This window comes from Ischnura elegans, chromosome 7 (assembly GCF_921293095.1).
Source record: "Ischnura elegans chromosome 7, ioIscEleg1.1, whole genome shotgun sequence".
NCBI lineage: Eukaryota > Metazoa > Arthropoda > Insecta > Odonata > Coenagrionidae > Ischnura > Ischnura elegans.
Window position 1 is genome coordinate 5,180,325 of NC_060252.1, and position 25,796 is coordinate 5,206,120.

At 40.2% G+C, this 25,796-nt stretch overlaps 1 protein-coding gene across 4 annotated transcripts in view; it reads left to right on the forward strand.

The window, feature by feature from the left end:
* Positions 1-25,796, forward strand: part of LOC124162216 (gamma-aminobutyric acid receptor subunit beta-like) — a 138,114-nt gene that overhangs the window by 106,318 nt on the left and 6,000 nt on the right. For 3 of the 4 annotated variants that reach the window (XM_046538673.1, XM_046538674.1, XM_046538676.1), the window contains 5 exons: positions 11,202-11,347; positions 12,552-12,709; positions 19,095-19,210; positions 20,495-20,524; positions 24,452-24,620. In XM_046538673.1, coding sequence (XP_046394629.1) covers positions 11,202-11,347; positions 12,552-12,709; positions 19,095-19,210; positions 20,495-20,524; positions 24,452-24,620 — 619 coding nt within the window. The remainder of the gene's footprint in view (positions 1-11,201; positions 11,348-12,551; positions 12,710-19,094; positions 19,211-20,494; positions 20,525-24,451; positions 24,621-25,796) is intronic. The other variant, XM_046538675.1, reaches the window with a different exon arrangement.

Genomic DNA, 25,796 nt, shown 5'->3' on the forward strand with positions numbered 1-25,796 from the left:
CAGAAATAATGGAAATGCGAAGGACGACCGCTTCCATCGGCAGCGGCTGCCATGCGCCTGTGCCCATGCATCCACAGCGTTAACACTCTTGGAAGTTCCTCACCGCTCCGTCAATGTCTGACGTGGCCGTAGATGCGTATGCAGCCAAATTCTGATGATGCTGTGTTTAAATTTATCTGAATATATTCTGAGGAAAGGATTAGCGTCGAGGCAGTGCTCATAACAATGTTGACTTCAGAAATTGCAGGCCTACAGACACTATTTTTATGCCTCAGAATCCTTTTGTGCAGTTTTTACCCATATAATAAAAAACTCTTAAAAGTGGAAAACATAGGGTCTTTATATATCTTTCGATAAAAGTAACATACCACACATTATTGGACATACCTACATATAGTTTTCGTATTAAGCTACCATTGGGAATATGCGAACACGTAATTTCATTTTTTTACCTTCCGCTTCCACGGTGCAGTTGAATTATATTGGTGCAATACACGTTCCCGTTCTTGGCCACCAAGTCGCCTCTGATTGGCAGTCCTTCGTGACTTCGCAGCCTCTGGTGAATGGGTAAACATCAGACGATCGCATGGTGTTGGTATAGTATATAGAGCTGATATTCGGAACTAGAAGGAAAGCATTCCGATAAAATGTCCACTCCCGAATAATATCTGAACTCGCCTATGAGCATTTCCTGTGTATATCCTTCTTCTTTTGCTTGAAAAGGTTCAAAAATTATTTTAAAAACGTTAAAAACTAAAAAATACGTGTTAAAAAATAAAACCAAAAGAAAAACTGCCAAAAAAATAAAAAGATAAAAAATCCGAAAGGCTAAAATGGCAGAAGGTATTATTAAAAAATATTGTCTTATTAACTTCGTTATAAGGATTATTTTCTTAGCGTTTCTAGCAATTTATTTTAAGTTTTTTTGCCCTACAAAAAGAACACTCGACACGCGCCAACTTTAAACAACTGCTATTTGTTTTTTTCAACACAGTCAATGCACTTGCATTGGAGACATGTATGTAACCGAGGCAGTATTACACGCGCCATCGGCTCATCAAGATGTCTTGATGACATTCGCCCTGAAGATGCGAACCAACTGGGACTGCGAAACGTTGGCAGCCATCGACCCGGTTGCAAACCAGAGTGGCCTCCCAAAGCGCCGTGCGACACGTAAACCACGTCGCGTCGACTGAAAGAAATTTGAGTTTGAGCATCAATGAACACGCGCACGCAATTGAACGGACAGAGCATTTGATTGGCACTGAAATGTTTAACTCTAAGAGCTCTATAGCCCAGCCATCATTTCGTGTTCAATGACTGATCGTGAGTGATATCATTTTCCTCGGGAGAGAACTCCTTTTCCCATCCGAGGCCATTCTTCCGATGATTTTCGCGAGCGGCTGGGAACATGTGCGCCTTGATTGGAGGCCATCGAAATCGGAGATGGGGTCGTTCCTCCTCCTCCCCCCACACCCTCCCTCCCAACACCCTCTTGGCATTCTGGCCTGGCGGGAGGGTGAGATGGAGGGTGGGTGATGGTCGGGGAACGTCGCATTGGGAGAGCTCTCATTCTCACCCACCCACCACGATCAAAGAGCAATAGTTAACCACACGCTTGTTTCGCTTTCCCTAAATTTTCAAAAACACACACTACAGCAACGGGGACCACCGCAGGTACAAACACACGCTTTTGCACGACGGGCAGAGCAAATGACTTCTTTTCTGGGTGAATTCCGCGTTGAACAGAGATAAGCGTTCGAAACCTTCTAAACCAAAAACGAGGTTCGCATTCGTTCTACGTTTAACGCATGAGAGTTAATAAATTCATCATCATATGTTTGAGACATGAATTATGGTATAAAATGAGTATTTACCAAGAAAGTGTTTGATGAAAGATGCTGAAATTTACGATGAGGGTGTTGTACCACGTTTTTTTTGTTTCGAACACGTTGTGCTTTGCCAGCTGAATTTGAGCGCGGGACATTTGGTCAGCCTGGTTTGCTTTCTCCTTTTTAAATTTCGAATAAAAATGTGAGATTTTTAATTAGTTATCAAAACATTGTGATTTAGATAATCTTTCAACTTCTTGTAATAGTATTTTCTCCATTTTATTTTATGAAATTGTGGTCTACAAGGATTTGAAAAACTTCGACGTTAAAAGTTCAAAATGGTAAAAGCTCAGACAGTAAAAGACGCACAAAGCCAAGCTGCAAAAACGTTTAAAAATATAAGGTTATGATACCAAACTGTCAGTAATCGAACCTAGAATCTTGAGGCAGTAGTAGGACGCTTTGTTCGTAATGCTGAATATCACCTCCTCAAGAAACGAAGAATTAAATTTTTCAAGCTTGCGCGGCAGCTGAGCGGTTAACACAAATATAAGCCGTGGAAAATGGCGGCCCGCACTGCCTCTGAAGAACTAGAAAAAGCGTACGTCATCCAATTCTGATCGGTACTGAAAAGTTGATAGCTAATCATAAAATGGGTTGAATTTGAGTAGCAAATGTTTGCGCAGAAGCACAAAAAAAGGAAAAGAAAGGGACTTCCTAAAAGCGTGATAAACATTGGACAACAAGTTAAAGGAACCACTATAAACCTGTGTAAGTACAGAAGAAGTTGAAGATGAGCTACCACCAAGTGCGTATACATAGCACAAAATTTAAGACGAACTACCGCCTACGGCTAAACGGAGATGGAATACGGTCGACTTTGAGGGCACAATTTTTCAAGGAGAGTTTGATGAACAAACAAGGAACAAAAATGGCGCTCGCACTTATCAAGGAAGTGGCACAACCCTGCGGAATTCCAGAGTTCTCTCTGCCTGTCCTGCGTGAAATCCCAACCCAATCCAAATCCAATTGCCCACTCCACTGGCCAATCCTAAGGCTTCCCAAAAAGTGAGAGCCCTCCTCAATTCCCGCACGACGCAGCCAATGGAGCTGTAACACCCCACTCATTTCAGGAGGCACACGCGAACGCAGCAGCGAGGTATTGACAGCGATCGGTCCCTCCCACGCGTAAACCAAACAGTGATAACATCAGGACCCAGTGGTGAACACATGTCCAGCGTACATGCGTCTCCACAGCATTGAGGCGTGAACGATGACAGCAGCAGAGAAAGCAAGGGCGGAGGCGTTGAAAATGTGGTGCTTAAGAAGAACGATGAAGATCAAATGCATCTACCAAGTGAGGATTGAGAAAGTCCTCATATGATTAGGAAAAGAAGGAGCCTCGTGAAAACTTGAAGAAGACGGCGCAACAAAACATATACATATTACTCTGGAGATATTTGTATAACCATGGCCATGGGGACTACAAAGAGAGAGTCCAGTTAGTCAATTTGAAAATAAATTTATTCTACCGCGCTTTGTAATCGCTTTTCTAAAATGTCTACAGCGCGGCCATGAGTGAGTCCAGAGCGATCAATTATTCTCAATATTTGCAATTGAGCATTTGCACTTGCGAGGAATAGTTCTGAAAAGTTATGAATTACATTCGCAACACAATCACGAGCACAAATTTAGACAATGATTCTCAACTAGAGCTTACTTACCCTTACAATTTGGGTCACTCTGCCGTCGCGACCCGAGCGGCGGATTTTGTAAATCCACTTAAATGCGCGGTGGGTTCCAATGCATTAACAATATCCTCCTAATTGGGCGAAATTAAATTAAGAAGGGTATCTTCTAAAGCCAATTAAAATATTAATTAAAGCCTCCGAGTCCGATTTCTCGAAGTGATTGGCAACCATCAGACGAGATGAGATGTTTCTTCACCTGACCGAGGGAGGAATAGTCTTAAACTGATCATCTTCGATGATGGTTACCTAGCCAACCGTAAAGCCGGTTTCGAAAATTCCTATTTTTAGTTCGTTTCAGGACATACATTTATAGATTTCATATCTGTAACTCGCAACCGCTGCTTTGGATGTATGTGTCCCGCGTGACCCTAAATCCACCCGTGTCTATCCAATGTCACGCTGAAGCCCCACCTCCTCTCCCTCCATCCCCCCACCCCTCACCCCCGAGTTGTAAGCGTCACACGGACTTATCAATAAATCAATGAATGAATGAAAGCCTCGCCCCCCATTCACTCACCTCCACTTTTGCCCCACCACCGAACAGCATCCGAACTCTTTCAGTCTCCTGGAGAGCGCGTCACCCAGCCAAAATGCCATCCACAACTCAGTGATGCACCTCCGAACGAGTGCAGTGCATCCGCCACGAAGATCACCAGAGAGAATTCTCCACTCGGACACTATATCCATTGACACCCACTGCCATTCAAATGCAATTACAAATGGATTCCCATCCCACGTCGCTAACGACAGAAGGATCCAAATTGCAGTGGTTCACGTTATACTCCATTATTACTCCGCATAGGAATGATGATGGAAATAATTGGCAGCAAATCAATAAAAGTAGAGAAAGAGTTTCGCTTGGTCTTGAGCTTTTATTTGCCTTGACAATGACATTAATGGCATCGGTCAATATTATCATGACCGTTCTTTAGTCGCGCAGATTTGTGAATGTAAATAATTCTTATTCGGCTTTTATGATGGCCGACCCCACGTGAACATTAAATTAAACCGGAAAGAGTGCACAGCATTGACGAATGCCTTCCCTAATCTTTACCTCCTCTTAATAATCTGTCCTTGCATGAATGCACTTCAATCCACTATAATTACATCTTTGAAAAATTGGCACACGCTAGAGATGGGTCAAAAAGAACTGAACGGCCGAAACGAACTGTTCACTGAAATGAACCGGTTCGAGAATGAACAGTTCTGTAAAACTCCCTTTTCACTGTTCATGTCTGCACAGCATGCGTGCGGCGAATTCGGTCCAACAGGTATGCTCACCAAGAGGTATTCTGCACTGCAACTTACTCCAGCAAGTGCGTAGTGGCCACAACGGATGGCGGTTACGATGCAGACCATCCAAGGCCACCGAAAAACGCCATGGACGACCGAGCCCTTCCCCTTCCTTCTCTACAATTCCCCTCCGTCCACGAATACAAAAAGTTTAGCTACTGAACGATCCTAAAATTTTGAACGGGTGTTCAATATATTAGGATCGTTTTAGCCGTTCGTTTCCCCAGGGCGTTGTTCTTTTTTCGGAGACTGTTCGTTTCCTCAGGCCGTTCATTTGTGATAAATGGGATAACGTGGATAAATGCACATAATTTCCCTCTTCTATTATTAAATATCCGGGTACACCATATGAGAAATAATTCTCCCTCCCTTCCATATTTGATAAGAAAATAAAATGCTCTCTCTCTCTCTCACTCATACTCTGCCCGGAATTGATTAATTAGTAATCCAGTCAATAATTGAAGACCAATTTCCGCCCCACGACCTTTTGTCGTACACCACATTCGTAATTTCCAATCTTCGGATATTTCCATCAAACTGATTTTTCCTCATTTAAGCGGCTACTACTCCATTCACAACCTCATTAAAACTGCTTCTATTTCCGAAATAATGATTTTACAGCCCGCCCTGTGCTAAGATCCAATTTTGGATCTAAACTGAATACTTTTTCTTTCTTTCTTTCTTTCTTTCTTTCTTTCTTTCTTCCTTTCTTTCTTTCTTTCTTTCCCAAATGGAACATATGTCTTTAATAGCGATTCGGAAAATATCTCCGAATCTCACTATATTCTACCTCTCTATATCAGTAATCTATTAGAAGTATCTGGAATATTCTAAGTCCAACAGAAATGATCATTAAAGAGAGGTATTTTGCCGAGAGAAAAGGCATAAGGATTAGTTTTTTCCACAAATTATAAAATTCCGAGACTCGTGAAAATACGAAGTGTTGAGCTATAAACTGTGGCACCGAACCGTCGGCTAAGGTAAACCTGACCAGGCGTATAACCTGAGAAAACTTCCTACAACTATAATTAATAGTAGCGGGCGTAACTTGGTGGAAATCCATAATCGCAGGAATAGAAGGATCAACAACTTTGCTATTTCCACATAGTAATTTATTGAGACCGACCATGGTTTCGTTACACCTTGATAATGTTACTCTTGTCGGTCTCAATAAATTACCATGTGAAAATAGCAAAGTTGTTGATCCTTCTATTCATTCCTACAACTAGTCCCACTACATATAAAGCTCACTCGGTCTACTGAAGACGTTCCAGCAGGATGAATGAAAAGTTGAGCATAATAAATGCGTCTCACGTTGACGCAAATGGTTTAAGTATACAAACCGCTGCAATAATTTTTTTAATTACAGCTGGTGTTTTAAGCGAGTAATCCGTCAATTAATGAGACAGATTGAATAGGATTGATGTAAGCCCCCAGATGAATTTATGTCGCCCACACATAAAGTCCTGTCTATCCCCGCGATATCTCACCCGTCCTCAGATGAGTGCGTGACGCAAATGCTTCGCTTTTGGAGGTCGCTGATTCCGATTTGGACCTCAGAACCTTGAAGAATTCAAAATGTTCGCTAAACAAAAACACTATAAATCTAAAATTATGCTTCCGTATTCTCTAAACCTGGAGGTACCTATTAGAAGTATCTGGAATTTTCCTGAATACAACCCCTCACCCTTCAAATGGTTCAGAAAGTTCATTTTTGGGTCATTATGCCTTATTATCGTGCTCTATGAACCACTGTGCGTCGCCCTGATGAATATCGACACGATTCTCCACAATATGCCGTATGATTATCTTTCAGTTCTTTTCAATACGTCAACGATTCTTCTGTTCGGAGACCCACCGACTCTTTCGACTCACTGACCGTATCTTCCGGTTCCTGAAGCGATACATTTTCGCAAAAAAATGCGAGCTCATTGGGCGCATTCATCTGCACTGAGAGATCTTCTCCGTTTAATGAGCGAGTGAGGAGTGTGACGTCATAACATGGAGCGACTTGACGTCACGGCAGGGAAACCTTCGCTCACCACGGAGCAAAATGAATGAATGAATGGTAAGACGCGAGGGAGCGCACGGTCGCAGGAAATGATTCGGTAACGGTAACCGAAACTCGAAACGAAACTAGAATCTTTTTAAGTTGTCGAGATCGCTGGTTACGAATTTCATCACGGAACCCCAAAAAAGAACACATTTTGTTTTTTGGAACACTAAGAGTCTGAAATCCTGTTTGGCTATTGCCAAACACTTGTCACTGGGAAAATCTAACCAGATTATAAGATGTTTTCAATATATCCTAACATTACCAACAAATGATGCTTCATAAATATCAAGGGAGATATTTTTAATTTCATGGCAAGGAGATATCAGTCTAAACTCCTAAACGTGTTGTTCTAAGTAACTTGTTGCGGCTGTACCCAAGGTATATAATAATCAGGATCAGGTTCACTTCATTTCACAAGTATTACTTTCGAATGTGTAAACTTCTTCATGGCATCAAGCATGTTCTTTAAAGCGAGATTACAAGAATAAGGAGAGGGAGAGCATAAAACATTTCTCAGCCCCGTCAGCGGATCGTGAGCTAACTCACTCTCCAAACGGAGCATTAGCACATTCTATCTTTCCAGAATTTTTGCCTGGAATAAAGTGGATACAAGGCTGATTACGGCGAGCAAATCCTCCGGAATAACCGCTAAATCTCAAATGCGGACTTGGTGCACTGAGGCAATTTTCGTAATGGAGACGACTATTTTTCAAAAGTGAGAAAAAATGACACTAAAACTTGTTCTTGTCAATTAGTCAGCGAATTAAAAGCGTTGTCAGCCTTCTCCTAGGGGAAGCCCACCATTCAAAGGGTAGCTTGTCGCATTGGTGGAAGAGTTTTTTTTTATAGAACAGTCAAGGTACACTTTTACAGGAAAAAATTGGAATGGTTTTGATTTTTTTATCGCACATGTCTTTTTGGCGCGCTGAATCCGAATCTGAGGAGCGTTAACAACATTTCGTCACTCAGAAATGCAAAACATGTCAAAAAAATACCCAAAATTGCTACTTTTTTATCTTCTTTGTTTATAACTCAGAATAAGGAATGAGTATTCAATTCAAAATTAAAGTTCATCAAATTTCCCATTAGTTTTTTTCTTAAGAATCACTACAGGGCCATTTGAAAATTGGCGTATTTTTATCATATCCGCAAAATGAGTTTCCCGTGATTAATAAAAAAAACTGACGATAATTGTGTTATTGGCTTAAAATATTAGATCACCTTCACTTTTAATACGAATATAACCTTCACGTTCTTGCAAAATATCAAATATTTTGCAATATTTGTTTTTTTTATTTTTCAAAAATTCTAAAAGTTAACAAACTATACATTTTCCAAGAGGGCTCAACGTTATTTTTTTCGATAATATATAAATGCGATTTTTGTCTTATGCGTGCCGTCTGATCGTCAAATGTTTGCAATAATTGAAGAAAGCGAAGTGGCTTGAACCCTGACTGCGAATAAGTTGCCGCAAAAATAGATGAAGCCTGCTTGAAAGTAGTCAAACTGAATAATTTTCACCACGGCATAGAAGCAAATTCGTGCCAAGTGAATAAAATGCGAGTATTCCTACTTTCTCATCCCAGCAAAGGCCATTATGCCCCAAGGTCATCATCGTTAAAATTTGCTCAATTTCTATTCATCCGGTTCGAAGTTCTGGCTCCTCACTACGGCAAGCACTTTCGAGATACACTAGCTACAGCAGTGACTGACAGAGGTGCAGCTAAGAATTAAGGTTAGGCGGGGTTTTAGGCGTAACTAATGCTTAGGGATGTAGGGGTATTGCATACCCACCAGGGTAAGCAGGAGTTGCGGGGGCCCTCCTCTCAAGAATAATTTTAAGACTAATGGTTCAAAATGGCGAGTTTTACGGCTTCCTGAGGGTATTTTTATTAATCCGAACACTATTCTATAAGTAATACTGATCCCATTAAGTAAAATAGATTAAAGTTAAACATTTCTCTGAGCTCTGGGGGGGGGTGGAGGTTTTATCCCCCAAACCCCCCCCTTCCGCTGCGCCACTGGTGACGGATACCATTGTATTAATAACATTGAGGCCCACACCGCCAACAATGTCGTAGTTAATACATAGAGAACGACTTTTATGCTTTTTATGCAGGAAAATGTTATACATATTCCGTTTATAAAGTATTATTTCTTTAATTTGGATCTTTATTCATTTGCCTTCAAATACTAAACAAATCACGTGAAGGCAGCGGACCCAGATGTAGGAATGATCACTAGGAATCTTTTCACGGATTTTAACACACAGCAAGTGATGAAATATCGTCCCGTCTACCGTCATAGGTGACGTCGTCCCATGCCCCAATCACTCCTCACCATATGTTGTTGGTCACTGAGGAGAGAGAAAGTATGGATGGAGTTGGTGCTTAGCGGGGAGGGGATGTTGAAAACTGTGTTAGAGGGTAGAATGTAAGGTAAACGAGGGAGGGGAAGGAAGAGAATGGTTTTATTTAGATAGATTGAAAGAGAACAGGCCTCATTGTGAATTGAAGAGGGAATTACATGAAGGAAGGGGAGGCCGCCTGAATTCTTGTTGAGTACTCCATGGAAATCTACCTTAATCGGTAGAATATTTCAATTTAAAACTATGCTTTAAAGTGGAACACAATAATCCGGGTCCTTCCCAATATGGCCGCTTCCGCAATGTCTTGGCTTCACCCGTGAGAGGGAGGGGGTGTCGTAATTCCATTCCAGGGCTACCGTTATTCAGAGTTCAGTGGTGTCGTGGACGGAGGAGAGGCATTGTTTGAAATAATTACGGGATATATTGATCGGGGAGGCCGCATGTCACGCAGCCGACCCTGTCATGCGGCAATATCGCAAGCGCGCAACCAATCACTCGGGAATGACACGGAACAGGGCCAAAGTTCCCATGCGATAACTCAATTCTGCGTGGGGAGTGACGTCACCGCCCATGTCTCCGCTAGGTGGTGGCGACCGCGAGAGACAATGGCTCCGCCGTCAGACGACTCACGAACCACTTTTTCATGAGAGGCGCCCGCCTTACCGGCGTGTCCCCCCGAATAATAACCCCCCCCCCCCCTACGACGCGAACACGACGAACTGAGCTCAAGGTCTATTGCGGGGGAAGACGAGTCCTGAAACTCATGCATAGTACCGTGAACCTTAAGACTGAATATCACGCGATACTTGACCTTGCGCACGACCAAGGACGCCAGCAATTACACGATTTCCAGCCTGAAATCTATAATATTTGAAACCATTATTGAATGAATCATATTTACGCAAAAGAATCTCAAAAAGAAATTAATAAATAGGTAATAAAAATAAATATATTATAAGCTCAATCAGCTCTTTTACCGGCGGCACATTCACCGCGAGATTAATTCAGGCGAAATGCATATTATGTAATTTCAAGTGGTCAGTTTATCTGCGGTTCATGGACCTGATGAAATCATTTGATAGGATATTGCCAAAAAATATATAGCATTGTATTTGGAGGAGCATACCTACAGCCGAGGTCATTTGCGCTGTTGGGAAGGAAGGATGGAGAGATACCCAGCGTCGGCATTAGTCTGCTCTTAAGGAAAGGCGCCTAGGGGACCAGAGCTCAACGTCCCACCAGACGGACGGAGTGCTTTCTTCACTTGATGTGCTCCCCACAAAGAAGGGGCCGGGCAACTTCTGAAAAATGTCTCCCTCGGCTGGATTTGAGCCAGGGTCAACTAGCTGGGAAGCCAACAATCTAGCCACCACACCAATCCCATCTCCCAAAAGACACACACCTCGAGAAGGTAAACCCATTTCAAGCATGTAAACCTAATGCTAAGCTTGAGAGCAGGAGGGGAATAGCAATGTCGTTTACCAAATCGAGTAAACATGACTTCAAGTCCACTCGGATGACGAAGGACAGCGATTTCATATGACAATTGACGAACTACCAGCGGTCATCGTAATGGAGGAGAGTGGTCATCGCCACCTAAAATATGTACTTCGATTCTACGGCTTCTATAGGAAATTCGATGCTCATTTTCTTTAGCTCGGTTTTGACCGCTAGGTGTCTCCTCCGAAGGTAGTCTTTAAATTGTCATCCGAGCTCGTTGTACGTCGTCACCAAGACAACTTGATTATTTCACTTTCTGAAACGCCCTACGAATCCACCAGTAGAGATGAATCATTTGTTTCAGATGTCTCGGAATGCTATGTTCGTTCAAACTCACAATCCACAGATCGTATGTTTTTTCAGGAACACTTGGATAACTTCTTCTCTCTCCTCTCGCGTAGGATTACACGATCACCATGTACCTGAACCAGTACTGGAAGGACGAGCGGTTGGCATTCAGCAATGAGGAAGAGATCCTGACGCTGTCCGGAGATTTCGCCGAGAAAATCTGGGTCCCCGACACATTCTTCGCCAACGACAAAAACAGGTGAGACATCATTTCCACTCCTATATGTTTCAAATGAAAATTCAAGTCATTTCCTTAACAATTTCAGACACGAAATTAGAAATATGTTGCTTATGAAATAGAAACAATGTATGACATTGGCCGTGTCTTTTTGTCTATTGACACATGCATTGATTTCATGAATCAAATGCCCAAGCTGGAATTCCAAGTCCTCGCATCACTTTATGATGCAACCCGCCGAACATACACGCAATTGAGTTGCAAACCCTTCAGGATAATACTCGAATGAATGCGGTGGACGGAGTACGTACTCAAAAGCTACGATGGAATTCATTCGCGGAGAAAGGCAACAAGAGGGAACAATAAGCAGTCCGGCAGAACATGAGGATTCTGTCCGAAATCTGAAAAATAGAAAGCATTTGGGTCTTTCCATGAGATTTACCAACACGCCATTCCATCCGACCCCAACCGTTTGCATGACAATCTTCTATGGTTTATGAACGTTGTAAAGAATTTAAGAGACCATGTTCTCGAGGCATACCACCATAAATATGAAAATTATAATTCAGCGATTTTGGTAACTTAGTGAAATTCGTGGGAATCATTATTTTGCTTTTTGCTATCTACGGGAACACAACTGCTTTCGAAATAATTTATGGGAAGAGAATACGCTTGATTTTGGACATGTATGAGAGCACAACTTTTGCTATATAATTTCCTTGCTTTGTGAAATCTATGACAGAACAACTTTTCTCGAAGTAATTTAATGTAAAGACTTTTTATTGAAAGCCGCGTCAACGGGTAAACAACTATGATCAATGAAATACTTCAATCATTGGTCTAGATAATTGTTCACCGACTTTCATCAAGTTTAGCAATCGTGAGCACTACGGATTATGCAGAAGGCTTCCGCCATTCCTGCAACCGTTTAAGACAATTGAGACCCAAGGAGTCGTGAGATTTCAGCTCTTCCTTCAACCTCGCATGAAGCAATTGCTCTTCCTATAATTAAGTCCCCGAAAACCCAAACGCGTCTTCAAAATACTTCCTCGGATTACAACAAACTCGACGATTTACTTAACACGCACGCCCACGGATAGCACAACAAACGCGGGCTTGATCCGAATGGCTTCCCGTTGGAGTCGATAACATCTGCAGTTGGCAGAGAGGGCGCATATTATGATAGCACGTTGTGTGTTCACGTGCTTTTTTCTCTCGTTGTCAGTTTCCTGCACGACGTGACGGAGCGGAACAAGTTGGTTCGCCTCAACGGGGACGGCAGCATCACGTACGGCATGAGATTCACGACCACGCTCGCCTGCATGATGGACCTGCACTACTACCCGCTCGACTCGCAAAACTGCACCGTCGAGATCGAGAGCTGTGAGTACCACCCGCAATCATTAAGCATGACAACCCATCACCCCGTTACTTTGACACACAATTACAATTACGTCGAGCGTGGGCACCACGAACAGACTTAAAAAATATTTAGTATTGCCTACACGATCATCACAAAGCTTAAATACGATATAACATTCATTTTAATTACAGGAAAATTAAGTTTCTAATTCGAATTGTCCTCGTGTTACGTAAGAAAAACTGTTTTTTGCCAAAAATCGAGTTTTTTCGATGGACAAAAAATGCTTGTCCCTGTATGATAGGCAATAAATATTTTTTTTATTGTTTTAAAGACACGAACTTTGTTTATTTTTCCCCCTTCAATAGACCACACTACACACATCCTATTCCACGAAATTTTCAGTCTCACCGATGTTTCGGCCCAAAAACAGCGCTGCATTGTTTTCATTTCAATGATTAACTAGATTAGACAATCCAAATCAGTGCGCGACCATTTCCCATGGTCTAAAAAGGCAGGAAAATTCTTTTCTTTCGCCGAAGCACCGAATAAAACTCAAATCGACTTGGAAATTTTCACTGGCACTTTTTTTGGTTTGGTCTTCCGTCCGTAGAATATGTATAGATGTCAGTGGGTGGAGGGGGTCGAAGTGAGGAGAAGGGGCCACAGAGGAGGAGGGGCCGCATATTTGGCGCACCGCGAGCATTGACGGAATACTTGAGCGAAAGAAAACTTCTCAGGGCGAGAATGAGCAGATTTCCCGAAAGCATCGGTTCGCGTCGGCAAGGGGTGAAGGGGAGGAGAATCATGGTGGAGAAGCGCACGACCGCAAAAATCCTTCGACCCACTCCGTCCCTCGCGCGTTTGGGAGAATGTAACCACAGGTGATAGGCATGGGTCTGCAATTTAAGAGGACGCCTCAATCCCGTGCGTATTTCGTCATTTTCCACTAGTTTCAAATTTACGCTATCATCTTGAAATGTTGGTGGTGCATAGTATGCTATGGAGTGGATCCTTATAGATTACCACCTGCAATCTGGCGAAAATGAAGAATATACCTCTTATAATAGGTCAAATTTCCAGGTTTGAGATACAGGACACTTACTTGGCTTATTGGCATAGGTGTAATCTAAACAGTCTGAAACTTTCAGGAGGAAGGCGTAAGCTTTAAATGAGTGATACCCCACGAGAAATGAGAAAATACTATTGGTCGAGAGGGAGTTGTACGCTCGTGTTTCAACGCTCGAATTTAAAGGAATTCTGAGTTGAGTTGAGAAGCGCCATTTACAGCCCGGCACCTTTCAATCTCGAATTCTTTCAATTCAAGCTCGTATTATGTTCGTTAGGTACAGTCTATTTTTCAGGATATGTGCGACGCATGGTCCGTAAACAAGTTCAACAAGACGGAACTAGTTGCTTCAACAATATCATAAGGGAGCACATAAAAACAAATGCCACTCTTGTTTTAAATTGCACATACTATAGACTACCAGATATTTTTCTTTTGGATTTGCATTGGTCAACCAAACCTGAAGAAACTCTAATATATTATTTAAAATATATTAAAGGAGATCGATACATATCATTCATTATAATATGACTACATGAAACTTATATGAAGAAAGGCTTGCCACAGCAAATTGGAAATGAGGCACTGTGCACCATCTGTGGGTACCTGTAAGTATTTGCAGGCCGTGGCCGACGTCTTAAGTCATTTGCATCAAGCGAGAAGGATTGGGCAAGAATAGTGAAGAGTCGTCGGAATTAGCCTGCTCTTAACGAAGGCTTATACGTTCGATCCGAGAGACGGAGTTTTCTGCTCCAAGTGCTCTCCATACGGCATCCAAACAGGGACTCTGAAAATCTGTGACCTCCGGGATTTGGACCAGAGTCCACGAGGTAGGAGGAGGCCTACACTCGAGGCCTCGACCACACCGACCCCAACTCCATAGCCCGATGCCGATATTCCACTGGGCGAGAGATCACGTGACTTGGGGGCAGCAAAGGGCTTCCGCCCGGCGTCGAGTCGATCACACTGCCGGGGGAGGAGAGGGAGCTAATTATAAATAAGAAGCTTTGACGGACACTGCCCTCGCTCCGGCTGGCCGTGTCAAAGGAAATGTATAACGTTGAAGGCGACGTCGCATCGAGACCGCCTTTATTTCGACAATGGAGTGAGGAACAAGCGAGCAGCTCTTGCTTTTCGCTTCCGCAGCGTGTAAAGAGAGCGTCGAGACAATGGCCTCCAAGTGCGAGAGTGCGCGAGGGATCGAGCACCACGTGGGCACCACTCACAGGGGGTCCATTCCCCAATTTGGACACAAATTCGGATGACGTCACAGATTTATCCGAATACGGACATTGTTTGGAAGTTCAATAAGTGACCGCCCACGGCGCGCGAGTAACGCCTCACTTCACGGGAACGGTTCATCCCCATGCCACCATTGTTGTTTTCTCGAGCAATGATCAATGACTCATGGATCGGTACATTTGAAGATCCAAAATATCTCCGAATGTGGTCATTTTCATGCGGAAATAGGTAGTGGTAATAATGAACCTGCTTTACTAAGTAAAGAAACTCAATATTATCGCCTAATTTGTGCAATGGTTTCTACCAAGAATGTGCAGAGGTCAATGGGTTTAAATACTCCAGAAATTTTTGTGAGATATAACAATTTTGGGACAAAGTGTTCAGTACAATAAATACAGTACAATAAATCACAAGCTATAGTAAAAAAATTCACAAGAATGGATTTTTCGTACAGTTTGTGAATTGCAGGTGAATCCATAAAGTTATCACCAGGGCTAGTCCTGGTATCCTTCAGTTTTACTAACTATAGTTTTTACCTTAATAAAGATTCATGCTGTAACACTTCCATTTCTGTGGCTGAAAGCACATCTGACCACTCCACCTAGGAGCCTTCCGGCCAACGATCTTAGCATCTGCTACACACCACATGAAGAGACGCAAGCATTTCAGCAGCTTCCTCATCCATTGGATCATTAAATCCTCTAGAAAGCTGGTTGCATAGTGTCAAATGACCCTGAAAGAAAATGGAAAGGCATTTACCACAGATACGAGAAGCTCTCAACCACAACATGCATTATCACGGAGTGGAGATTTATCATTTAGAATATTTATATTGAAATCCGTCCTTAGCGACCACCAGACAGGCGGTAAAAGAAAAATGGCTGCATGAAGATGCTGAATGGTGGATGCAAGTGGAATGTTTTGGATAGCTCACATAACTATTAAACGATTTTGTTTGCCCATTTTTCCTTTGGAATCCAAGAAGTAGCCTGCGTAAAGGTTTTCCAGAGATTGGACCATCACACCTAAACACTTCACTTGAGTGGCAAAAAACCCACTCATGAGTCACACGAATTAATGACCCCAAGACAAGCAGGTGACGACTTTATCATTGTACCAGCCACTTTTTAGGTAAAAGCAGTAATAAAATGAGCCAATAATTAATGTTCTCCATTAAATGAAATATATTTTGCCAGTTCAACTTCAAATCTGCATAAACTACACTGCCTAATGTGTTTCAATGTTTTCATTACACTTCCAAGTGCAGCAACATGAAAACGAGCCATACAGTGTGCTTAATAAAGTTTTACAGTGGAAGCTGCAGCATTCACAAATGGCATTCCCGGGTATTACATCGAAATAAATGTTAGGGCCTGGTTGAATGAGAAGTGACGTACGTGTTGGCTGATTAGGATGAAAATTAGAGAAGGATGTGGCCACAGAAATGAGGTTGGCATTTGAGCATGTTACACTGGGCTAAAATTTATTTCATAGATAATGAGAAAATTCATCTCTTCATATTGATATTAGGAACTGATTACAGAATAGAATTTGTGTATGAATAATTATTATGCTCAAGGCATCAACCTTGGAGCAAAAAAACAATTTAAAAGAAAGAAGAACTTGGCTCAACAAAGAAAATATCAAGTACAAGCATGCATAGAAATAGCACTTATGATGCAAAAAAGGAGAATATCCAAGAAACAAGAGTTACATTTTGAAAATGATCGCAATTATCAGGCTGTGATTTATTCAGCACAGCAACTATAGTTTTGCTCTGTATTGCATAGAGTCATTTATAATTCCTTTTTAATAGAATGCATGAATGAAGAATTCTGTTGTAATTTTTCAGGGAGAAAATGCCAGACTTTAGATGCTGTAATGAGAAATGATTTTTGTTAGGCAGTTGTACAAGAAATAGAATTGCATAAAGAATAAAGAAGTTTGAGCAAGATGTCTTCTGCGGGGTCTCTGATCTAATCTCAAGCATAGACTGAGATAATTGTGGATTCTCTCCCTGAAAATCTTGAAGAGATGAGTTAAAACTAAACATTTTCTTTGGCCAGTGAGATTAAGCCAACCTATGGAAATTCTGTACCGTGGCACATAAGAGGATGTTACTATGTTCATTTGCAGAAACAGAGCCAATTATGGAACACATACACAGGAACTCTTGTTTCGTGTTTCCAGAAATTACATTTCGGCCCCTTGCACCATTTTTTGGATCCTTTGATTGCATTTCCCCACACTGTCACACATCTTTTCAAAAGTTCCGAAGGAAGAGGTAGGTACCTGGTTTCACCAAAACTGGATTATAGAAATATGTACCATATTAATTTATCTGCTTACGAAACCATTCCCATTGCTCAAGGTACCACTTCTCATCTGCTCACCTCAAGCTCAAGACACTGATCTGTTCTGACTGAAGCAACGGATGAAACATGAGTGCCAGGAGGGGAATAAACTTGCACTTATATTGGGAAATGATTGCACCAACTACTGTTGTAATTTGAAAAGGGACAATGTATTTACAAAAGGAAAACATAACAAAAAAGTCCTTATTAACAAAACTACTATTGCTATACTATTTTAAAAAAAACATTGCCACACTTGGCCAGATAACACCCTATGGGTGGTAGCGAATGCACCCTGACAATTTTTCTACCAGTGCCACAAAGGAATACCAAAGGCATGAAATAACATCGTAACAGTTTAAAGTATGTACTGCATTTATAACAAGTAACACACAGTCACGCCAGTGGGTGTGGAGTCACTGTAGCCGAAGGTGGAATAAACCATGACAAATTTAATGCGACACTGATTTTGTAAGCGCGACCCCTGTCTCTAATGCCACAATGTGGGGTTGAGATATAAATACCTTGCTCACGAACCCCAGTCTGAAATTCATCATCAAGCAAGATTGCTTGCTCGAGTAACAGGTAGCAAATCTAAGATCTTTGTGAGAGATCTAGCTTTGAAACTTGGCGAAGGCTAATGATTTTTTTTTCTGGGTACTCTCACCTGTAGTGTAAATATCATAATACATATGAATTTAGTTGTCTAGTTACGCAAGTTGTTTCCAAGAAGTTACCCTTCCACCAAGCTTTCACCCATTAGTCATTCTGATCAGTGATTCGTCCGGAAGGCTGTTTAGGGGTGTTTCCATTAAGTGACACACAAACCTTATTGCAGAAAGTGCTATCGTTACATATTATGGAGTATGCTTTGAGGATGATGACACAGGATGTATAACATCAGTTTTTCATGGTTTTAAGAAATATTACCGTTGCAAGGGAATCCTAAGAAATTCATTTGTCCAAATCAACTCATCTATTTTGCAAACTTTAGATCTCACCTTCATTCAGAGTAGATTAAACCAATCCAGCAAATTTACACTTCAATACCTCAGTAACTTTTAATAATGCATTTCCAGGGGTTCCCAAGCAATGCTAATATTTCCAAAAATCATGAAAACCACCAGTAAGCACTCCTCGTCACCATCCTCATAGCTCTCTCCACAATATCAACACTTAATTCCAGCATCACTTGGCGGAATCAATGCAAGTATGGTAACTACTCAATTTCTGTCAAAACCAGCATCGTTAATGAGAAATCACTAAGGGGAGCACATAAAATTGCATGAGTTGCACGGGCTGACCTTCAAGGCTGGTATAGACGCCAGACACTGTCCAATTCACATTAATTTTTCCAATGAAACTGTGAAGCTAATTTTGTCACTATTCCTAATTTAAATAATTTGATAATTTTTGCCATATACGTACCAGCCATAAGGTTGGATGGGTGACCAATGTTCACTGAAAAGTTATGCCTCCACCTTTGCGCTCTTGGAAAATGGCACTTAAGACAACCATGGAGTTGGCACAATGCATCAACAAAGGTCTAACAATAAGTGTGAGGTCTCCTGACAAAAGTCCATCCTAACATGCAATCAATCAACTGTATTATTTCACCGTTTCCATGACAACTTAATGAACAAAATGCGTGCCAAGTCAAGCTAAAAATTTTAAAGCATCTTGGCTAACTTTTGTTTCACAAATTTGCTAATTGTTTGACAAGACATTTACTTTTTGTTTCAGATGGTTACACTGTCCTTGATGTTGTTATGTACTGGCAAGATACTCCTGTGATGGGCGTGGATGAAGCAGAGTTGCCTCAATTCACAATCATTGGATATGAGACAAATGACAGGAAGGTAAATGTTTGATAATTAGTACAGAGCTACCACCTCTGGCTCTCACATTCACCACTGACATTCTATTGAGAGATACCTAAACTTTCACTCCATCTTTTTCTCTGCTACTTCCCGTGTAAAAATACTAGAGACAGTGTAAATGTGCGCCCCACTACATAAAATGGACAATACATATATTAAAAATTATAAGCCACAAAGGCATGAGTTTTCTGTTAGCATTCCTAGGTGATAAAAATTAAGGTTTCATACAGTAAGCATACAGTAATCTAGTTTACTCAGGTTTACAATATTTCAAATTGAAAAAAAATGCAAATAATAATTCTCACTGCTATAGTATTTGGATTAGCTGAGAAAGGCATTCATTGCAAAATACAAGAGAGTAGGAATTATTACATTGAAACTAAATTATGGATCAAGGCCACTTTCCCTGGAGCAAGCTGTTGGACCAAACATTGAACACTAAGTTTTATGCATATGTAGTCAACTTAATGGGACTTCAGATTACCAGAGCCTTCAGATTACAATGAATGCCTATTTAGCTGATCTCTCGAGAACATAATTATAATTTAAAATCTGGAAACTACATAACATTACCAATCACATGAATTATAAATATTAGAAGCATGACATGATCCAGATGACTCCGCAGAGCATAATTCATATGCATATACATATTACTGCATTCACCCAAAATTAATACCATTCACTATCACTGCCTGAAAGTAGTGCATGACGATGAATTTAGGGCAAAAATGCTAAATATCTAATAATGTCTTCTGGGCATACATGAATATAACGCTAAACTTTTAATTTGTTTGCAACTTGCAGCATTCCGAATTTAAGCTATAATCATAGAAATATCTTTCTATCAGTTTCTTTATAACCTTAAGTAGAAGGAACAAATGTAATCAAATTTAGCAGTTCATATTTTTTGCAATAATGATTGTCCTTTATACATTTCTTTTTCATTAGAAAGCAACTCCCAAAAAAAAAAACAAATAAATTAATAATAGCAACTTTATATTTCCTAGAAAATGCTTCAAATTGTATGCAGATTTAATTTATAAAAAATAAATCATAACTGTAGAATAATGTTCACACAAAAACCAATAAAAGGACCTTTAAATAGCCCAGTTGAAATAATATGTCAGTGGAAAATCAAAGATATGTCAAGCTAACCTGTTTGTACACTAAACTCTGTCTTAAGTTAAAAAAAAATCAATACCTATGAATTACCCACATAAGACTAATGAAAGTTATTCTTTTACCCTGCAAATCCATCAGGTAAAAGTGCAATCATTGCATTTGAAAAAGGTATGATATGATCTCCAATGATTGCTAGGAGCATGTAGAGCCCTTTGAGGCCAGACTCTGCTGTACTCCCTCATTCTGCTTCAACTCCTATAGAACAGGTCCTCTTCATTGACACACAAACCTCAATTATTGCTCCATTTTCACCTCATTGTTTAAGCAAACAACCGTGGACCAGCCAGGGGTGAACCTTGCCCTACAATTAATAACCAAAAGCCATTTACCCATGCGGATTATTTCGCGTTCTATGGATTATATTCAGGAAAAATTCAGAGGGAGCAGAATTCAAGGAAGCTGAATATTTTCTATGTTTTGGGGAGGGGGAAATTTTTAATAATTAACTTGAATTCCTCTGATCATTGTTTTTAGAGGAATGTATCATCAATGTATCATAAGGGAGGAAGGGATCCCCTGACCCATAGCACGTACAGTACAACATAAACACTCGACCAAATAAATTAAGAGCCTTCATGCATACATGTCTAAAGAAAGGCAAGCGAGCATAATTTGCAGTTTCCTTTTGATGTACAAACTGAATGAGATACAATCGCAGGCAGTGTGACCAGAGCCACCAATTTGGTTGACACATTCCACACTTTTCCCAAATGGAGCGAGAGATAAAGGCATTCACGGCTACCGTGGCCCATATTGTTGCATTTCCTCCTCAACCATCTCATTCTCTCAATAGATTTTAGTGTCATTATGCTCAAACTCTCTTTTTACTAGAAGATACATTTGTAACTGTAATAGTTCATGAGAGTACAGTAATATTTACTACATTCATAACTGCCCAAAAAGCCCAGTCAGCAGAGTTAAGGCAGGTGTAAGACCTGCATGGCAAGTGTTAATACAAGTTCTGAGAAAAGACATACATACACACATATAAAAGGGCTCAAGGTGGCTGACCAGTGACCAAAAGCTGAGGGCCAGTATTAAAACCTTCAATGGTAATATTAAAATAGGAAATGAAAAAAGTCAGCCTCGTTGCGTTGTTTAAAAAGAGATCTTATTTAGGCCCTGATATTTCTCCTTTTTCATGAGTGTTGAAATGAAGTTTGCTAAAGAAATAAAGGAGATGGAAAACAAAGAAGACTTCAATGAGTGACAATAAAGCTTTCAGCAATTCCTAATCAAGTGTTTTCAAAGCCAGTCTGGACCGTCAAAAAGAGTATATTTTCAAAAATCACTAAAAAATGGTCATTTTATGCCTTGAACATGGCAAAAATTTGCTAAAAGTAGTAAGAACAGAACAATCAGCCAACACTAACAAACTCATTCAAATCTTACTCCAAACTCTGGCATTATAATGGAGCTACACAGTGAGTGGATAGTGTTCTCTGTAGCTAGGAAAGCACTCTCGCTAATGTGTAAAAGAACGAAAAATTCTTCTACCTGCTCTATGATAGTGCATAAATAATATACTACATGCATACATTCTTTGCTTCCCTATCATGAGTAAAAATATAGTCATAGGCTAGAGCTATCCCCTTATCAAGACCCCATCCCAGTGAGAAATGGGTGGTGGAATCCACGTGGAACCCACGTGGAGAATTAACGTGGATACCACGTGTTTTTGGTCGTGGAATCAACGTGGAACCCACGTGGAAATTTGGTGGAAAAATTAAAACAGCAGTTGGTGCTGTCCTAAAACCATTAAAACCTCAACCACCCTATATCTAAACCTTCTATATATGTGTCTACGAGTTTTCATGTGCTCTCATGGCTGCCTTTCCACGAATTATATAAAAATAGAATGTGCGATACATTTTCACATAACTAGCGTGGTTTCAGGATGATAAATGACGCAATGTCACCAGAGAGTTAAGTTCCACAAATTAGAAATTCTGTTTAACATTTTATGATAATCACCACAAATCCACTTGAAATCAACGTGGATTCCACGTGGGTTCAACCACTCAATATCCACCACCACCAAATATCCACCACTCAACGTGGATTCCACGTGGGTTCCACGTGGATTCCACCACCCATTTCTCACTGGGATAACTGATGCAATAAGTCTTTAGTTAGTACCTGATATATGAGATTTAGCTCAAAAGCTTTCAATAGCTTCCACCCTCAATAAATGTTGCACATTTGCTTGTAGGATTGCTTAAAAAACATGAGGATTACTGAAGTATTTTACTCTTAAACAAAAAATTCATTCCTATCCCAGGGAAAAGGGCCTAGTGTACACAAATATTTATCCATAGTCATGAACAATCATATGCAGGACTTAAATATATACCCTTCTATTTCTATCTTGATCATTGGAATTTCGTACTGTGATTTAAATACTATTGCCTTTCATATTCATGTAGTACAAATCCCTAACTTTTAGCCTAAATTTTGTTGAGCAGCGCAGAGCCCCCACCATATACATTCTCTTCTTTGTGTATGAATACTTGCCCTTTGATTTTTAGCAGACTAAAGAGATACAAACTTTTTTTTTAACAATTCATAGTTTTCCCTGATAATGAAAATGCACTCCAACATAACGTGGCATCATATGTGATATCACTTGCAGACAGAATCATTTAAATGTTCCTGATATGACCTAAATTTGTTGGTACAAGAAGATGCCACAATATGAATGATGCCAATGTTGAATATTGGCATAAACTATTGTTCATGGAAGTATATCATGATTTATGAATAAAAAGGTATTTTGACTGAATGCTCAGCCGGTTAATTGTTTTGTTTCTTTGTAAGCGTCTTCATGGCTAGCAAAAACCTTGGGTATTTTTTTAATTTGCTTTTCCTAACAGGGTTTTCTTCATGCTACCAAATGATAACCTTTCCAATTCTCACCAATTTTTTTCCAAATTTTTTTTCATTTTTCACCCTTATCACAAATTTTCCACAAAATTTCCTCAAGTGAGACAGTCTTAGATGAACAAACAGAAAGCATTGACATATCTCAGTGATGAGAAACTAATGTAATTTGAGTATAGAGCCCTTTTTTCACTAAAAATATTACTTCACTAACATTAGGAATTCTTCAAAATTGCTTTACCCTCAAATTTTCCAAGACAATAAATGTACCTGGGTGTGAAAATTAAGTGCATGCTTACCATGCCTACTTTGTGTGATCTTTCATAGATATGCAAATAGATTGTAACCAATAAAGGAAATTATAGCCTCACTGCCCAAGAGAAATCACTGTAGGCCAAAGTAATTTTGCATCTATGTGTATTGTATGTACTCTATAAGCAACCGCTAGGGTACTTGGCAGAGTATTATAGCAGCCCCCAGAGCAAAATGCATAGATAAATGCATAAGCTAATTGTAATTGATAAGGACTAACATCTTCCTGTAAATTAAAAAGTTTAGGATTCTATAAAACCAGTAATATTAAAGCCCTTCACAGGAGACAGTAAAAGTATTATTTATGAACATTAGCAAATACCCCAAAATTCATTAAACTTATTATTAATTAAACTACATATTTCAATATTCAAAAAGGAAGTTTTACCATCAGTAAACTAATAATCTGGTAAAGACTATATATTCTTCATTAACAGTGATGTTGTATTCAATAACATTTTTTGGTGTTCCATACTTCATTTAAAATTTTAGCAGATAAAATATACATGCATGAAAACTAACTGCTATACCAATGCAAATGGATTTCATGGCACAATAACTTATCATAAAATCTAAGAACAATAATTTACATGGAAATTATTCTACCACAAGGCAAAAGGAGAATTAATGTTTTTTTCTGAAACAATGCTCCTTTTCCTTCCCAGGTTTGTTCACAACCACAAAAAATTACCAGAATAAGACTTTGAATCCCATTATAACAAGAGCTTCTATCTAATAAATAGTTTAAATTTCATAACACTGAAATCATTGAAAAATAGTTCATAGAATGAAAGAAATTGTAAAACATTAATACACTGTGTTCTCTCAATTGTCTTCACACAGGAACGTTTGGCGACGGGAATCTACCAGAGGCTGTCCTTATCTTTCAAGCTCCAAAGGAATATTGGCTATTTTGTCTTCCAAACCTACTTGCCATCCATCCTCATTGTAATGTTGTCTTGGGTTTCTTTCTGGATCAACCATGAAGCCACCAGCGCCAGAGTGGCATTAGGTAAATATATATATTAGTATCGAACAAAATGCAATCCTAACCTAAACGTGTCCTGAAGGTGTCCGGAGCGGACACTTTCAGGACGTCCGTAGGCCACCTTTTTTACTGACATGCGGACTTGCAGCGGACATCCTTTGGCATGAATTCGGACGTCCTACAGACGTCCATAGGCCACTTGGCAGACAGTCACCGGATGTCCTAAAGGTGTCCGTGTGCTGTGTGGGTACATACGGCTCTTAGAAACCAATTTCGAGGCAATGAATATAAAATTCACAAAATCACATCACAAATAGTGCAAAACCAAAGCAGACAGTGGCATAACTATTTATTAGGGGATTAGAGGATGTATCCCCCAAAGCCTTAAGAGAAATCAAAAATTATTTAAAAATCTTATCTGGATTTGATATATAATGACTGCATCTGCTTAAAGTTTAATTTTAAGTGCAAAAATGATGTAAAATGCCGTTTCAGGTAGGTTATTTTTCAAAATTTTCCTGAACTCCCCGTTTCCTGGGGGGATAACCCCCCTCATACCCCCCCAAACCATATTCCTAGCTACGCCACTGAAAGCAGAGGTTTGCAAATATGTATGTACTTTTTACATTGCTGTCCATATTTTTGGAGGTAGAGTGGACTCATAAGGCTAGAAAAACAATTTACCTAACAATATGTATAGGCGTTGGACTGCCTCCTTGTTGTGAGTTCTCATGTTAAATTTTAACATCAAGCAGGTCTTCATTAAAAAGGAAAGCTTCTTCCCAACGAAATAAGTGTGATGGATTTACTTTTAACCGTGCAGTCACAACAGAAACTCCTTAAGCTGCCGAAGCATTATCTCTCACAGTGGAGTTTTGGTGGCTATAGGGGACAAAGTGCTTCATGATGGCAGACATGCAATGCCACAAATGCAGCATGGTACAGCACCACAGTACCAAGGACACCAGGAATTAGAGCGTGGGCCATGAAGCCAGCAGTCTAACTAGGGCTGGGTGGTTTTCTGGCGCACCAATTCAGAAGTTTGGTTTTTCCACAAACCAGCATGCCGCTTTGCATTGAATGGGAAGACCAGGGCATTAGAGAAACTGTTTCAAATGGGGACACTTAAGAGGGGATTCTTAAACCTGACTTTTGAGAGCATAACTACACTTCTATTTCCCAAGGAATTCCAGAGGTGGT